Here is a 16,830-nt window from a genome sequence, read left to right as displayed (position 1 = left end):
CCACCACTCCGATGTGCAAAATCCCTTCTTTCCCTTTAATGTGGGGAGGGCAGTATAAGACCCGGCAGGGCGGTGCCCCAAGGGTTGGGTTTAGTGTGTGGCTGGTGGGCGTGGAGCCGGGCTCACATCTCCCTTGGCCCCCCTGGGACCCTCATCCAGGACTTGGTTACAGGCATCCTCACGTCGTAGCTTCCCGCCCAGACCTCAGACCTCCACGGGGCCCGGCGGCCTCAAGTGCTGCTGCAGGAGCTGAATGTGGTGTAACAGCTTCTTCTGGTGGCCAGCCAGGGTGACCCCCAGGGCGGGCAGGTCTCTAGAGGGGGACAGAAGGGAAAAAAAATCGGGGCCCGTGTCTCCAAGACCCCAGGCCCCACCCCTGGCCCTGGGCCAAGGCTCCCCTCCCAGACCCTCCCGGCTTACTCCAGGCTGAGCTGAGCCACATCACCGAAGGTGCAGAGGCCAGACTGGGAGAAGTTGTCCTGGTAGCACTCCAGGCCGATGGCCGAGAGCCAGGCCTGAGGGGAGTCCAGAGACGGAAAGTCCAGGGCTACAGGATTCAGCAGGGCCTGGGAAGGTCTGGGAGGGCGGGGCAGGCAGGTCAAAGTCTCCTCTTCATCCTTGTCCCCTCTCCTCAGTTTCCTTTGTGGGTCTGCATCAACCCTCCCTGGCTCTCCCGGGCTCTAACGCCAAAGCTCCAGACCTGTCCCCGGGGCTCCCGCCAGCCTGCAGAGTGTCTGGCTTGCGGATCATCTTGTCAAATGCAGCCACCAGCTGGTCAAAGTGAGGTCGCTGGGTACGATCCTTCTGCCAAGTGTCCAGCATAAGCAGGTGCAGTCCAGGTGGACAGCCTGGAGGCGGGGGCAGCCGGAATTCCTGCTCGATTGCATTTAGCACCTGGGGATTAGAGGAAGAAGATGGTGCTTAGAGGCCATTGCTAGTGGAAAGGAATGTATCGTTAGGTAAGCATGAGGTTGGAAAGGAACTATGAGACCCATGAGATCTTAGAACGTGAATGTATTCCAGGATGGAGGGCTTCGAATGTTTGAGTCTGTGAGGCTGGTGGGTTGGACGGACAGGGGTGGGGAATCATCACTGTCCAGGTCATGAGCTCACCTCCTGGTCACTCATGTCCCAGTAGGGCCGCTCTCCATAGCTCATCACTTCCCACATCACTATCCCGAAGCTCCAGACATCACTGGATGTTGTATGTTTCCCGTGTGTGATGACCTCTGGGGCCGCCCAGCGAAGCAGACAACTTGGGCCCTGAGGGGTAGGGTTGAAAGTAACAATAGCAATAATCAGAGCCATGGTCCTAGTTACTGATCAACTACTAAGTGCTCAGATGTGCATCAAGGGTTTCACAGCAAGCATCTCGTTTAATCCTGTAATGACCCTGTATCACGGACGGCATTGTCTCCATTTTGCAGGTACAGAGGCTGAGACGTAGAGAAATACAAACTTGTGCAAAGTCACAGAGCTTGAAGGTGGTGTGTGGATTGGTACCCAGGGATTCTGACACTGGTCAGCATTAGGGAAGGGCAGGAGGTGGTCCTAGGAGGACTCCCCTCTCTCCCTCAGTGTCCTTAGTCCATTCCTGACGTCCCGCTGTGCCCCTTCGCCCGGGGTTCGCTCCACCACCCAGGTGAGCTCCGCCCCTTCAGACTCTAAGGTCTGCCACCTGAGGCACCCACCGCCCTTGGTCCCAGCTTGTCCTCCGGCAACCCCCTCCCCCGCCCCTGAGAGGCCGGGCCCCCGAGGCTGTGCTCTCACCTGAGGACTGCGGCCGAGACGAGCCACTTTGCACTCCAGGTGGCTGTTCACCAGCACGCTGTGGGCAGAGAGTGCGCGGTGCACGAAGCCGAAGCTGGATAGGTACTGCATAGCAGCGGCCACACCCCGCTGCATGGCCACCAACTGCAGGCTGCTGAACTGGCCCTCCCGCTGCTAGGGGACGGTGGGGGGGACAGAGGTCAGCAAAAGCAGGGGGGTACCTAGACACATCACACAGACACACTGGCACCCAAGGGCAAGGGCCATTTGGAATCAGAATGGCCTGAGAATGAAGGCTGAAGACCCCAGAGGCAGGGGCAGGAGGGAGCTGAGGGATGGGGCTGTGGGTCCCGGACAGCTAAGAACTGCCCACTTTCCCGGCCCAAGCCTCCCCTCGCCAGCACCGCCTCACCACCAGCCTGACTGACCCTCAAGAAGCTGTCCAGGGGGCCCAGCTCCATGAGTTCCGTCAGCACCATGAAGGGCCGACTCCTGGTGACCACACCTTCCAGCCGCAAGATGTTGGGGTGCTGAAACTGGCCCAGCATGGCAGCCTGACCAAGAAAGGCCATCTGCAAACTCTCAGCACCTCCGGTCCACAGGGCCTGGATGGCCACGGCCTGCTCCCGCCGTCCCCGGGGCTGCAGACGGCCCCGGCGCACCTCCCCGAAGGACCCTGCGGGAGCAGGTGCAGGCTGAGGGGGATCCCCAGGAAGGACTCGAGGTGTCCTACCCTGTTCAGAAGGGACCCTCCTGGGACCCCCTTCCATGCCCTCCTCTGCCCCCATGCGGTACCTGCCCCAATGACCTCCTCAATCTTGATGTACGTGGGGTCGACCTCCCGGGCAAATTCTCGGATGGCCTGACAGGGGTCCTCGTAGGTGGAGGGATCGATGTAGTACTTCACCCCGAGCCCTGTAGGCATAGGGGGTGGTCCATGAAGAGGGGACGTGTTCACACACCCCAGGCTTGCTCTCTCACTTCCAAAGACAGTGCCAAGGAGCTGCCCGCAAACCGGGGGGCCGGGCCCTGCCTGGGGGTACCCCTGGACAGTTCTCAGCTGTCCCAGACTCACTGCCCCATTCCTCCGCCCCCTCCTGCCCCACTTCTGGGGTCTTCATCCTTCCTTCTCAGGCCGTTCTGATTCCAACTCCCCCGCCCCCCACTTCCCGGCCCCACCCCAACCTGGGCTGCTGTACTGCTGCAGTTGTTCCATGTAGCCGGTTCCACGCCGCTTCCTGGGGGACAAAAACCACAGTCCTGCAGTCACACTCCCATCTGTCCCCTCCCCAGTCTACCCCGCAGAGGCCAAGGTCCTGCCAGGGCTCGGGGGTGGGAGACAGCCAGACCCAGGGGCCGGGGGCTGCTGTGGGTAGAGGATGCTGGTGGGGGTTTCCCTGGGGAACTCCAGGGCTGTCAGGACTTGGGGCCGTGTGGAGGGAATGGTACCTGGCCATGGCGGGGAGGGGCTCACCTCTGGAAGACGAGAGCCAGCACGGTGATGGCCGCCAGCAGAAGGAAGGCCAGCGCCCCCAGGATGGACCCAACCACCAAGGAAAGCCTCTCAGGAAGTTGAGCGGACAGCTCACCTGGAGAACCAGCCGCCCAGGGGCACAGGTGAGTAAGATCTCACATGCCGGAGCATCCTTCCCTCATGCAACCACCTACCTGCACCGTCCCCCACCCCACCATGGAACTGAAGATCAAGGGGCAGATACTCTCCTGGTCTGGAGGGTCGGGGTGAAGGTTCAAGGTCTGGATGGGCCCCAAGCCCTTCCTCACCATCCCTTCGGGCTGCCCCCACCCCACCCAGGCCTCCCCTCACCTTGAGGCAGCGTCTGGAAGTAGACCTTGCCCCCATAGGGGCCGTGGCCCGCAGCTGTCCGCGCCCGCACCTGGAAGCCGTAGATGTGGCCGGGACTCAGCTTGGTCACGGTGGCTGTGTTGGTCTCGCTGGTCAGGGTGAAGGAGTGGGATTCATCTTCTGCCTGGAGAGGGGCGACAGCCACTCACTCCCTGCCGGCCGTGGGGTACTGGTCCCCCCTGCCTGCCTCCCACATTCCTCACTCCCCTGCTGCAGGGTCCTGAGGCACCCCTCCGGTCCCCCCACCTCTCGCCCCACTGTGGGGCCCCTGGAACCTCCCACCAGCCCCACCAGGGGTGCCCTCTGCTCCCTACCTGGTCATAGTAGCGGAGCTGATAGTCCAGGATGTTTCCGTTGGTCTGGTCAGGCTGTGGCCAGGACACAGTGATGCTGTTGGAGGCACGACTCACCTGGTGCACGGCAGGGACTGCGGAGGGAACTGGCGTGGGGGTGACATTAGTGGGGTTTCCACGGGCTGGAGAGCAGGAGTGGGGCACGGGGGCATTCTAAGGAGGAGACTGGAAGCTTGGGGTGGCTGAGGCTCACCTGCGTGGCTGGTGCTTACATTGATGGCTGCAGCCTGGGGAGGGTCAGGGCTGAGCTCCGACACCCCGTTGACAGCTTGCACCTCCAGGATGTAGGGTACGTGTGGCCGCAGCCCCCCGATGAGCACGCGGCTCTCGGTCAAGCCCCTCTGGCGGGGGTCGAAATGCACCTCGTCCCTACAGCGGCGACAAGGGCCCTGGCCCCCGGCCCCTCCGCACTCCTTGCACACCACGTTGAAAAGCAGGTCCCCGCGGCCCCCAAGCTCCCGAGGCAGGCGCCAGTGCAGCATGAGGGCGGAGCCCTGCACCTCGAACCACAGCTCCTGGGGGGCTGACGGTGGGCCTGGGGAGACCGCGCGCATGAGGCGGACAAGGGCCAGGGAGTAGGGAGTTGTGGGGTGGAGGTGATGGGGAAAATAAAAAGGAAGGAGACAGTGGAGGGAGGAACCAAGATGGGCCGGGAGGGGAGCAGCAGGGAAAAGTGGTGGGGAAGGAAAGCAAGGACAGAGGAGGAAAAAGTCACTGCAAATGCCAACTAGCCACCCCACTGCCCTCAGGCTCACCCTCTCCTGGCCCCACTGCATCCCGATTCCATCCCTGGGGTGGGTTGGGAACTCACCAGTGCAGGGAGCCTCTGGGGGGTCTGAACTGGCCCGGAAGAAGCCCTCCAGGCAGGGGCACACAGGGGCCGCAGGGGCCAGGGCGTGGCTGCGGGCAGGGCATGGTGAGCAGGGGGCATTCCCAGCCAAGGCTTTGTAGGACCCCCGAGGGCAGGCTAAGGGGCAGAGGAGGGAGTGGCCTCAGGTCCACTCTCCATCCTGAGCCCCCCCAACACTGGCACTGCCATTCCCCCAGGCCTGGGGTTCCTCCCGAGATCTGCCTCTCCTCCTCACCCCTCTCCTCCCTCTCTGCCTCCTTCGGGCAGACCCTGACACGACTTCTGCCATTTTTCTGGGGGCAGAATTACATTTCCATTGATGGAAAAAGCCCTGTGTGGTGGGGGCTGCAGCAGGCCAGGCACTAGAGGCAGAGCGTGGCCTGCCTTCATAACCTCCGTCTGCAGAGGCCGCCTGCAGCCTGCACTTACAGCAGAATCACCCTGTTCAGTTGTACCCAATGCCTCCCAGGAGGATCCTGGCCATGGGATGATCCATCCCTAGCTAGACAGCAAATACAGACAAAGGGCCCCATCCCACCACAGCCCAGGACTTCAATGCCTTTCATCGCCATCCCTTCAGAGGCCTGTAGCCCTGGGAGCCCCAGCAAGCGCTGTGGAATTCTCCAGAATGTTCCAGAAGTTTCAGATGAGTGGACGAAAGCAAGCCTGGGTGCTTTAGGAAATAAATCCGGAGAAAACAAGGGTCCTTTCCTAAAACAGCTTATTGTTGACCTTTGTGTGTGTGGGGTGCGGGGGGGGGGGGGTACAAAATGAAGTGTGGACCCGTTCAGGAGTGATCTCAAGTACAAGGGAGTGGGGTCTCACCTTGGCAGGCCTTGTCTCCCCGCGCAGGCTGGTGCCCTGGCTGGCAGCGGCAGCCCCCGACGGCAACCATCCACTTGCCCTCCCCGTTGCAGTGCAGCCTGGGGGAGCTGCCCGCTGCCTGGCCCCCTGCTCCATCCTCCTCCGGCTCCGCGTGTGCCACACAGGTGCCCACGGCCGCCACCAGGGAGGCGCCCCCGGCCCCACTGGCCTGCGTCTCAGGAAAGGAGGCGAAGGCGCGGAGCACAGAGGGGCAGGCATAGGAGAAGAGCTTGACCGCCACGAGGGCCAGGCAGGCCCCCGTGTCCTGGAAAGCCACGTAGAAGCCGCGCTGGGTTAAGGGCCCGAAGCTCCGCTCCTTGACGTTCAGCTGCAGCCCCGCTCTCTGCCCGGCCCGCGGGGGGCCCACCGCCCAGGCCGAGGAGGCAGGAAAACTCTCATCCGCCGCGATCGTGTCCACCTTGGTCCAGCGTTTGAGGTGCCAGGAGGAGATGCTGTCGGGGCCGTCGGGCTCCTCGGCCTGGCGGTAGTAAAGCGTGAAGGTCTCCCGGCAGGTGCCCCCCGCCACGCCCAGGCTGGAGCAGGCCCGCACCGAGAAGTGCAGTCGGATGTGCGCCCGCTGGGCCCCTCGCCGCTCCACAAAGTGTGTCTGCAGCCAGTTGTCCTGCCCCAGGCCTGGAGCGGCCCCGGCCACGTGGCATGCCTCGAAGGTCCGAGTCAGGCGTCGCTGGTCGTCCAGAACGCTCACTTCATCCCACTGCAGGGAAGAACCACAGAGGTGGGTCCGTAGGGGGCAGGGAGGCGGGGCATATCCCTTCCAGCCCATCTTAGAATTAAGCACATGCAAAGCCACTGAGGATGCCTAAAAGTCCTCTTCCTCTGGAGGGCAGACCTCTTAACCCAGCCATCTCCACTGAGGGTTTCCTCCCCAGAATCACGGAGCTTCTGATTGGAGCATTGGGAGGGGCGCCGGCTCAGAATGCAAGAGTGATACTCACCCCACCTGGTGGGTAGGTGAGCCAGCCAATCTCAGATGTCTCTCCAGTGGTGTCCAGCAACACCTCTGCCCAGAGACAAGAAGGGATACTCAGCGGCCAGGCCTTCAGCTGGCAGGGCTAAGCCCACCCCAGCCCCACTGGGAAGAGAATTTTCCTCCCAGATTCATTTAACTGACCAACAGGAGCCTGATTGTCTCCTGGGAGCCCTTCTCTGAAACTTTCCCCATCCCTTTTCCTCTCTTGATGTCTCACTCTTTTCTGAATCTTTCCTACTTCCCACATGTGCTGGGTCTCTACTGGCAGGTGGACTTCTTCCGTCTCCCCTCCCGGCTTACCTTCCAGAGCCAGGACTGAGGACACCAGGGCTAGAACCCACAGGCTGCCGACCATGCCCGCCGCTCTGCTCCCTGATGGGGCAGCCCCCTCAGCAGCCATGAGGCATCTTCAGGGCTCCCACCATGGCCCTGCCACCACCCTGCTCCCAAGTGGGGCTGCTGCTTTGCAAGGCTGGAGTCTGCAGCCAAGCCTGCTTCCAGATACAAAGGAAAGAAGAGGCCAGTGAGAAGTAACCACATTGCTTCACAGTTGGTACAGCCTCCAAAACCTGGCCCTGGGTCTCCCCCTGAAGCTATCAAAGTGCCCCAGCACCAACCATGGGTGGGGCCAACAGGAAGCCGAATCTCTCCTGACCTGTGTCGAGTCCACCATTTTGGGGGACCACGTGCCCAGTCGGTCTACCTCCTACACTGTGCAGGTGACCCATCTCTGAGCATCTGTTGCTCATGGCCCTCCCTGATCCAGGTGGCACAGTGATAAAGAATCTGCCTGCAAGGCAGGAGACGCGGGTTTGATTCCTGGGTCAGCAAGATCCCCCGGAGAAGGAAATGGCAACCCACACCAGTATTCTTGCCTAGGAAATCTCCATGGACAGAGGAGCCTGGTGGGCTACAGTCCATGGGGTTGCAAAAGAGTTGGACATGACTGAGCTAGACAACAAAAGAACTTAGAGCACAGGGTAGCTCTGAGCCAGTTGTACCCCTTTTCTTCTGGAAGGAGCTATTCAAGTTCTTTCTCTTCATTTATTCTCCTCTCTTCCTCCTAAGGCTGCCCTGTATAGAAAGTCAGAAGATGCTTCTCATTAAAAGCAGGGGAGTTACAAGCTACTCCTTCCCTGGGGGGACACACGGTCCCCTCTCCCCAACACTTCCCAACCCCCATCAGACTTGGACACTCTAGGACATTTCAGAGAGGCAGTGAAGCGAGAGGGACAGCAGAAGGAGAGCTGTGGGTATGAAGTGAGGGAGGGTGCAAGAGCAGACACGAAAATGAACAAAGGCAGAAAGATTCTGCCTGTTAAAGCAGCCAGGATGAAGAAGGGACAGAGCTATTTAGGTCCTCTCTCTCCAAGCGGTATGTTTTTTCTCTGGCTTACAGAAAAATAAATGCATGCCCTTATATGTATATAAAGATGCTCCCTAGCTTACTCACAATGAAAGGGAGGCATGTCATTTGTTCTATGAAATTAACAATGCCTGAGTAGGAGGTGGTGTGAGAAACTGGCTCTCTTGTATTCGCTGTGGGTTCGAGTTGGTGTATACTCTTGTGGGCTTGAGTTGGTGTATACTCTTAGAAGGACCATTGGTGATGTCTATCTAGCAGGTTCACGTCTAAGAATTTGTCCTTCAGGTATATATACCTGGATTCCTTTGCACAGATGTTCGAACAAGAATATTTATTGCATCATTGTTGGTAAGGGAAAATACAGCAAAGTAACTGTTCATCAATAGAAAGATGACTAAAAAAATTATGGCACAGCCTCCAGAAAGAATAAGGGCTAGTGTTTATGTATTGATATGGAAATAATGTCCAAGTGAAAGTACATAGTCCATTGCAGAGTCATATACAGTATGCGCCTGATTGGTAACCTAAGAAGGCCTTACATATATAATACGTAGGTTTGTAAAGGGGTTTCCCAGATGGCACAAGTGGTAAAGAACCCATCTGCTAATATAGGAGATGCAGGTTCAGTCCCTGGGTTGGGAAGATCCCCTGGAGGAGGGCATGGCAACCCACTCCAGTAGTCTTGCCTAGAGAATCCAATGGACAGGGAAGGCAAGTGGGCTATGGTCCATGGGGTTGCAAAGAGTTAGACATGACTGAAGTGACTTAGCATACACACATGTATGTAAGGATCTTAAAGAAAGGCAGACAAAAGCTGGGAAGAAAGGGAGAGGGAAAGCATGAGGAATAATGCAAGAAGCATTTACTCTCATATCCTCTTTATTTTTTTTTCTTGTCCTTCTTCAGTTTTTAGAAATTTATTTTTAATTGGAGGATAATTCCTTTACAATATTGTGTTGATTTCTGCCTGAATGAATCAGCCATAAGTATACACATGTACTCTCCCTCTAGAAACCACCCCATCCCACCCTTCTAGCTTGACACAGAGTACCATGTCAAAAAATGATACTGATGAACCTGTTTGCAGGGCAGGAATAGAGATGCAGACATAGAGAACAGACTTTGGACACACAGGGGTAAGGAGACGGTGGGAGGAAGCACTGAAGCATACACATTACCATATGTAAAATAGATAGGGAAGTTGCTATATAAAGCTTTAGTTTTTACAGTTTAAAATCTTGGGACGTCCCTGGAGGTCCAGTGCTTAAGACTCCTTGGTCCCAATTCAGGGGGTGTGAGTTTGATCCCTGGTGGGGGAACTAAGATCCCACATGCCAAAGGAAATGGCCATAAATAAATTGATTAATTAAGATAAAACTATTAATGATACAAATCTTGCATGCATATTATTTTTCAGTGAAATCTTCAAAATTTCAAATCTGTAAATAATAACTGTTGAATGAAAAGTGGAAGTGTTAGTTGCTCAATTGAGTCCGACTCTTTGCCACCCCATAGACTATAGCCTGCCAGGCTCCTCTGCCCGTGGAATTCTCCAGGCAAGAATACTGGAGTAGGTTGCCATTCCCTTCTCCAAGGCATCTTCCCTGACCCAAAGATTGAACCCTGGTCTCCCATATTGCACAGAGATTCTTTACCATCTGAGCCACCAGGGAAGCCCTGCTGCTGCTGCTGCTGCTAAGTCGCTTCAGTCGTGTCTGACTCTGTGCGACCCCATAGACAGCAGCCAACCAGGCTCCCCTGTCCCTGGTATTCTCCAGGCAAGAACACTGGAGTGGGTTGCCATTTCCTTCTCCAATTATTACCTAAAAATAATAACTATTCAGTAAAATGAATCAAAATAGTGTTCATGCCCTCAAAATGGTTTGTCAGGACTATGTGATAAGCTATGTTTTTATATAAAACATTCTCCAGCCTTTAGAAGCACAACACTGCAGCTCACAAACACAGGACTAAGAGTCGTGGCTGCCTCCAGGGTCACGGTGAAGGAAAACGGGCTCAAACCTTTCTTTGCTCGTTGGTCTAAGGTCAGCTGGTCTAAGACGAGCTCTCTCTCTCCCTATGACTGAGTCTCAAAAGCCTGTGAGTTGCATGGACAAGAGAAGTAGAGGCCATTGATTTCTCTTGAGAAGAAAGCAAGAGGCATGTTGCTCAAAAGACTGAAAAGATTGAAAGCAAAAATAAAAGCCAATTGGAAGTTGGAACCAAAAAAATTACACATTTCACAACGAAACTGAGACCAAACTACTAAACGACATTTTACTTTGACAAAGGTGAAAATCATGATTTGATTCTTACCAGTCTCATTTTTTTTCAGTTAATGCTGGGTATGCCTAGGCTGAAGCCTTCAGTGTTATCTCCAGGTGATTTTCATGAAAAGACACCATTTGTGCATCTGCATGGCCTGACATGAGTGGATGTCTGCCAAGTGGCCACTAAAATTTACCTTTCAGGCCTCTAGAACACCATATGAGAAATGAAGAGTTCAGTTTATGGCATATGGAAACAAGTAAGGAGCATCTGGAAATTTCCACCTTGTATACCTTGAACTTACACAATATTATATGTCAATTGTATCTCAGTATGGCTCAGATGGTAAAGTGTCTGCCTGCAATGCAGGAGACCCGGGTTTGATCCCTGGGTCAGAAAGATCCCCTGGAGAAGGAAATGGCAACCCACTCCAGTACTCTTGCCTAGAAAATTCCATGGATGGAGAAGCCTGGTGGGCTACAGTCCATGGGGTCGCAAAGAGTCAGACACGACTGAGTGACTTCACTTTTTTAAAGCTGGGGTGGGGGTGGGGAAGAATCATTTCCATATGGGAGAAGGCAATGGCACCCTACTCCAGTACTCTTGCCTGGAGAATCCCATGGATGGAGGAGCCTGGTGGGTTGCAGTCCATGGAGTCTCGAAGAGTCGGACACGACTGAGCGACTTCCCTTTCCCTTTTCACTTTCCTGCATTGGAGAAGGAAATGGCAACCCACTCCAGTGGTCTTGCCTGGAGAATCCCAGGGACGGGGGAGCCTGGTGGGCTGCCATCTATGGGGTTGCACAGAGTCAGACACGACTGAAGTGACTTAGCAGCAGTAGCAGCAAATTATTACTAAGAAGCAGAAGTTCTTTGCCAATACTGTCCCAAATGCTACAAAAATCATTCACAGATTATATTAATGTTTCAAAGAAGAACCAGGAGATGGTAAAGTAAAAAGCATGGTCCCATCAACAATGGCTGTTTAATGATAGTTTCCGTATTTCAGTCCTCTTACACAATCCAAACATAAAACTAATAACTGACAATTTTGCACACACACACAAAAAAAGAATTTAAAAAACACAATGCCTGCTTAAGAAATGTCCTAAAGTAATTTAATTCATGTTGTGGGTATACCACCACCCCACCCCCAATCTTAATGGCTTAATTTGAAGACATGCTTCACACAGTAGAGCAGACCAGATTCTGTCCCACTCTCTGTCACAGAGTCTTTAGGAAAGCTGTTATCAAGAACTGAAAATGCCAGCAAGACATCTTTAAACAGTGAAGGCTATTATACCATTCGGCCAGCAGATATTCTTTAAAATAGCCTCTTTCAGTCAGAACACGGATAGAATCTGGAGTCTGTACAAAGAAGAAACTATAAGCAGTGTGCCTTCTTAAACTTATAGCTAGACAAATAATCATGGAGAAGGAATAATGAACACTTTGGATATGTCCCAGGGAATTTTTGGAGAGACAGCGAAACATGAGAGAAAAAGATGCACACTGCCAATCACATCAGCTGTGAAACATGGAACATACTAGAAGATGAATGGCCAAGCATTTGCTTTGATGACCCACAATACAAGTAAATGGCTTGTGGCTACAATAGGGTGTCTACATAGCTTTAGTATGCATCTAGATGACAACATGAAGCTGGCCTCTCTCCAGAAGATCCAGAAAAGAACAGAAGCAATTATAAAACAAGCTAAAGCCACTCAGTTGCTAATGTCAAGAGGAATCAGGAAAAAAAAAAACAAAACAAAACAATGAAGTAGAGACATCACATGTAGATTGCCGCAAGTAATTTTTTGAAATGTTACAAAGAACAAAGGTATTCATTAAAAAGAAATGGTTGAGGACTTTCAAGTACCCAGAAGTGTACTTTTGCTGTTTGATGAGGACCTCGGTTAGATTCGGATCCAGAAGACGGATGGTTATAAATAAGTTTCTTCAGAAAAAAATTGTTGCTGAGTGAGACTAGGAAGTTAGGTCGGCTCTTATGTATCCAACCAACCAGATAAATCCAAGTCTTTTATTTTTTAATGTATAAAAAGAAACTGAGTCTATCTCTATGGCAAGGATAAAAATAAGGATAGAGGTAACATTATCAAGATATGGAGAAACTGCTGTCAACTAATTCCTGCCACTGCAGATTCTTTTGAAACAAGATTCAAAGGCAGAAATGTAAGTGACAAGAACACGCAGCTCCATCACATGCCTGGAATACAAAACAGGCAAGACTTAGAACTTGATGTTCAAAGGTGCCTTCAATGGCTGAGGACTAGGACATCTTTCAGCATTTGGTCCAGGAGGGTGCCCTGGGAGCAGCCGATCACATCCGGGCTGCCACACAGAGGGAGACAGGCCTCCGTAAGGTCAGGTCCCGTCATTCTCTTCCCTTCAACCTGTTTGAGATTTCTCTGTCTTCTCCAGCTCAGGAGAGGAATCGGTCAGGGTTTAGAAATCCTCTAACCTCTGAAAAAGCAGAAGACTTATCTCCATCAGGAAAACATTCACATTTCAGATGTGTACTGGCTTTAAAAATAAAAACAGCAGGAGCAGCAGAAATGTAGATGTAAAATGATAGTTCAGAAAATGAAACTGATTAGACCAAGTTTCTTGTGATAAAAACTGCATTCCATGACCAGATCCTTTTTTTTGTCTCAGCTCCTTTTCTGGTTATACCATTTTCTATCTTTTGGATACAGTAGGAACACTATAGCCACAAGCTTGCTACGTTTTTTTTAGTTTACAAAAAACACGGCAGTTTCGTAACATTGGGATTGTATTTTGTTTTCACAAACTGGCAAAGATTAAAGATGTGTAGAGTCTTAGCTTATAAATCATAGCTTACGAGAGTTGTTTTCTATAAAAATGAAAGATTTAAAAATACATGAGTAAACCTGTAAGAATTTAAAAAGTTAACTGTGCTCACATTAAAATGATAAATGTGAAAATTTATGAACAAACCAAGCTGACTTAAATATAATTTATGCACCTGGATTCATAAAGCAAATTTGTAAAAATTAAGTAATATAAGGCCAATGAACTTGGAGGAAGGTATGGCAAATGATATATCGGGCCATTAAAACTGGTTACTGTAGGAGGCAGAAATGGAGGATGGGGGTGGGGGGGGCTCTTATGAACTGTCTCTTATACATACTTGAATTGTTTTTCTTGTTACAATGAGCATATCTTATTTCGATAATTAAAGCAAAATCTCACAGAATCTAAACAAAAAAGGAAAATATTTATAAAACCTCGATTAGTATAACATCTTTACAATTTATCTCCCCGCCTTTGGCCTTTAGGTTTCAAAATATCTAGAAATTTTCAGATATCTGGTGAAAGCAGATCTAGAGAGGCAGTAGGATCTGGGAACGAATGAGTGAAAGGATGTCAACAATAAAAGCAAAATAACTTCTATCCCTTTAAGCTCCTCTCCCAAGAAATTGAAATTGTCCCATGATAATGCCATGTTTGTCAGTGATGCCAAGCACTGATGACATCAGCGATGTCTCAGTGATGTCAAGGCCTGCAACTTCAAAGAGAAAGAGAGGCTCAGAACACACGCGGGGCATGAACAGTGAACCCAGGGAGGCAGAGCAGCCTGCCTGCCAGCAGGGTGAGACGAGGTCCCGAGGGCAAAGAAGCCAATGGTTTTAAGTGGCTGGTGTGTCTTCTGCGGTTGCTGAGCTGGTCTGCACACCTGTTAGTCGCAGGGCCGGTGTGGGAGGGCTCAGGACCACGGGCCCTGTCCTCTGTCCTGTTCTGCAGCTGTTAAACGCCCAGGAAATTCCAGGATAATCCTTGCTCAGCTTACTGCTGCAGCCTTTGCCCTTAATCTCCACCTTGGATATGGGCTCGGTAGCTGTCTCTCCGAGCTCCGGCCACCCGCCTTGAAAAGGATCCCGGTGGCCTTCAAAGAGACATCTAGAGCCCACAGTGAGGAGGTGGCTTTCCTCCGGTGCCTCTAGCCCCTGCCGCCCGGGGCTGGAGAGGCTGATGCGTGGATTACCTAGCAAAGGACAGTGCTGGGTCCCCGGAGGACTGCAGCCCCAGAGAATGTCCCCCAGAGCACGTAGATGCAGAGAAATGTGCCTCCCACTCCCTGGCTGGCTGTGGAGCTGGGGGAGGATTTTAAGATGCAGGCAGTGTCTGGGTCTAGCCAGACAGCCACTTAGAATGAGCCACTCAGGCTTGTACCATGCCGGGGGCGGGGCGGGGGGCAGGGGGCTAGGGGACACGCGTGGCCCCAGAAAAAGGGCATGAAGGAGGGTGTTGGGGCCATTGGTACATATACAGGAGAGATGAGTAAGTGGAAGATGGTGGAAGAAAGCCCATGAGTGCCAGGACCAGTGCCTGTGAGCTCAAGTATGAGAGTGTGTAATGGAGTGTATATGAGGTGAGACGGGTGTGGAGCAGGAGAGTATGTGCTAGGTGTGTGTGTGTGTGTGTGTGTGTGTGTGTGACAGCAAGCACATCCCTGCAGATCCCAAGTGGTCCTCATACTGGTGGCAGACACCCATGAGCCCTACCCTCTCACCCTGGGTCTGTCCCTGCTCCGCCCCTAGTCAGGGTCTCAACTGTGTTCTGTCCCAGGAGCTGCTTCTGTGGAAACACCTGGACTAGGAGAGGAAGGTAAAAGGGGAGCAAGGAGAAAGAGAAACCTCAGGCTCAAAGCCCCCCCAGACCTCAGCATCCCCTTTCCACCTAGTGAGGAGTGTGCTGGGGGCCCAGGGCCCAGGTCTGGAGACGGTGATCAGCAGGGAGGGGAAGGAGGGGTGGTCCTGTCCTTCCCACACTCAGCCCATCACTGCCTGTTGCTCCCCTACACTCTGATGAGAGCGGCCAGTGCTGGCCATCTTCTTGCGCCCCTTGTGAACCAATAGACTCTGAAGGAGTCCTCTTCCCTAGGCCACTAGGTGGGTACATAGGAGCCCTCACCCTGATCTTTCTGCACCAAAAATGTGCACTGCCCTGAATAAGCCCAGCCACCCTTCTGAACAGTACCTGGCAAATCTGAGCACCCCAGCACCCATGACTTGGGCAGTTGCCCTTCACTGCCCATGTCCCACGGCTCCTTTCCCACCGAACCAGCATCTCCCCTTTCTAGCGCCTGAGTCAAGTTGCCCAGGCGGGCGCAGGGCCCAGGGTTAACTGATTGGCAACAGGCCCAGCCGCTTCTCTCCCTGGGCACTGCCAGGGACATTACAACATCAGCTAGGCTGGGCCCCTGCCAGCTCCCCCAGGGATGGGAGGAGAGAGGGTGCCAGACAGCCAAGATTGGTGGGTGCGGGTGCTGGGCAGGCAGGGCCACGCACCCAGATGTAAAGCGAGGAGGTGGAGTCCGGGAGCAGCGAGCAGTGACTTTGGTTGCAAGTTGGGGTTCAGGGCTGGGGAGCAGGAACCCAGCCTTCCCTCCACTCCAGGGCTCCTGGGTGGTGAGGGCGGTGGGAGGCAGGATAGGCTGCGGGGAGCTGGGGGCAGGTGCCCCTTCAACCTCCATGCTCCTCCCAGCTCCACTAGGATTGGAGAGATGCCATCGGAGTCAGAGGGGGTGGGCAAGCCTCTTCAGAAGGCTGGGAGCCGCCTCCTCCAGGACCCCTAACTCAGGACCCCCGATGTCAGAACCAACCAAGTGTCTCCGGAAACACAGTGGGGGACAGCAGCAGCAGGGTTATGGAGGTGTCACTACGGCTGGGCACAGGCAGGGGTGGGGTGGGGTGGGAGCCAGGTGGGCCAGTTACGCACCCATCACAAACCTCGCTCTCGCGTGGGGTGGGGGATACTCAGCGCGCCCGCCAGGAGGACCCTGGGATCTGCAGAGGCCCTGTCTGGAGGGGCCCTCGACTTCTGCATCCCTGTCCCCCGGGACGCCGGCCCCCGCCCCCCAACGCCGCCTGCGACCCCCAGGCTCACCTTCGCGCCGGCCGCAGGCTCCGCAGATCTGCGCCCTCCCCGAGGCCCCGCACTGGAGCCGCGGCTCTGGGCGCTCTCCCGGCGCCTTCCGGGTCTCCGCTCGGGCGCGGGGACCCCCACCCGTCTCGGCGGCCAGGATCCACACGGCGCCGAGCGTCTCAGGGCTGCGAGGCGGCCGGGGGGCGGCGGCCGGCGGCAGGGGCTGCTCCGGAGGCGGGGCGCCGGGGATGGTGCGGAGCCCGCGTCGCGCTCGTCGTAGCCGCGCTGGGTCGCGGGGCTCGCCGCCCGCTGCTCTGCGCCCGAGCGGCGGCTGGAGCGAGCGCAGCCCGACCCGCCCCCTCCGCGTCCCTCCCAGCCCCGCCCGCCCCTCTCCGGCCCCTCCGGCCGCCCTCCCTCTCCCCTCTTCCGGGGCGCCCAGCCCGCCCTCCCGGGCCTCGGCAACGAGTGCGCGGCCCGGGCGCGCGGGGGAGAGCGGGGTGGCGGCGCGGGGCTCGCCCGGGGCCCGCCCGTGCGACCGGCTGGTGGACGTGGGCGCGGAGGATGAAAACCGGCCGGGCCTGGGGCAGGCGGCCG

At 54.8% G+C, this 16,830-nt stretch overlaps 1 protein-coding gene across 2 annotated transcripts; it reads right to left on the bottom strand.

Annotated features, from left to right (window-relative positions):
* Positions 1-14: 14 nt before the first annotated feature.
* Positions 15-16,528, bottom strand: EPHB6 (EPH receptor B6). Of its 2 annotated transcripts, none has more exons than NM_001372111.1 (17): positions 16,258-16,528; positions 6,993-7,183; positions 6,658-6,722; positions 5,663-6,416; positions 4,799-4,954; positions 4,181-4,522; positions 3,949-4,073; positions 3,596-3,758; positions 3,245-3,359; positions 2,956-3,008; positions 2,566-2,685; positions 2,199-2,446; positions 1,771-1,944; positions 1,114-1,263; positions 701-894; positions 421-576; positions 15-313 (listed from the first exon to the last, which is right to left on the bottom strand). In NM_001372111.1, the coding sequence occupies exons 2-17, from the start codon at positions 7,090-7,092 to the stop codon at positions 205-207; spliced, it is 3,024 nt and encodes a 1,007-aa protein (NP_001359040.1). In that variant the 5' UTR covers positions 7,093-7,183; positions 16,258-16,528; the 3' UTR covers positions 15-204. The 2 variants fall into 2 exon arrangements, with proteins under 2 accessions (NP_001359040.1, XP_010802872.1); XM_010804570.4 differs by having other exon boundaries at positions 6,993-7,186; positions 16,258-16,333.
* Positions 16,529-16,830: the final 302 nt, after the last annotated feature.

This window comes from Bos taurus, chromosome 4 (genome assembly GCF_002263795.3).
Source record: "Bos taurus isolate L1 Dominette 01449 registration number 42190680 breed Hereford chromosome 4, ARS-UCD2.0, whole genome shotgun sequence".
Taxonomy (NCBI): domain Eukaryota; kingdom Metazoa; phylum Chordata; class Mammalia; order Artiodactyla; family Bovidae; genus Bos; species Bos taurus.
The sequence above is the reverse complement of the archived record's forward strand: the minus strand, read 5'-3'. Positions and strand labels throughout refer to the sequence as shown.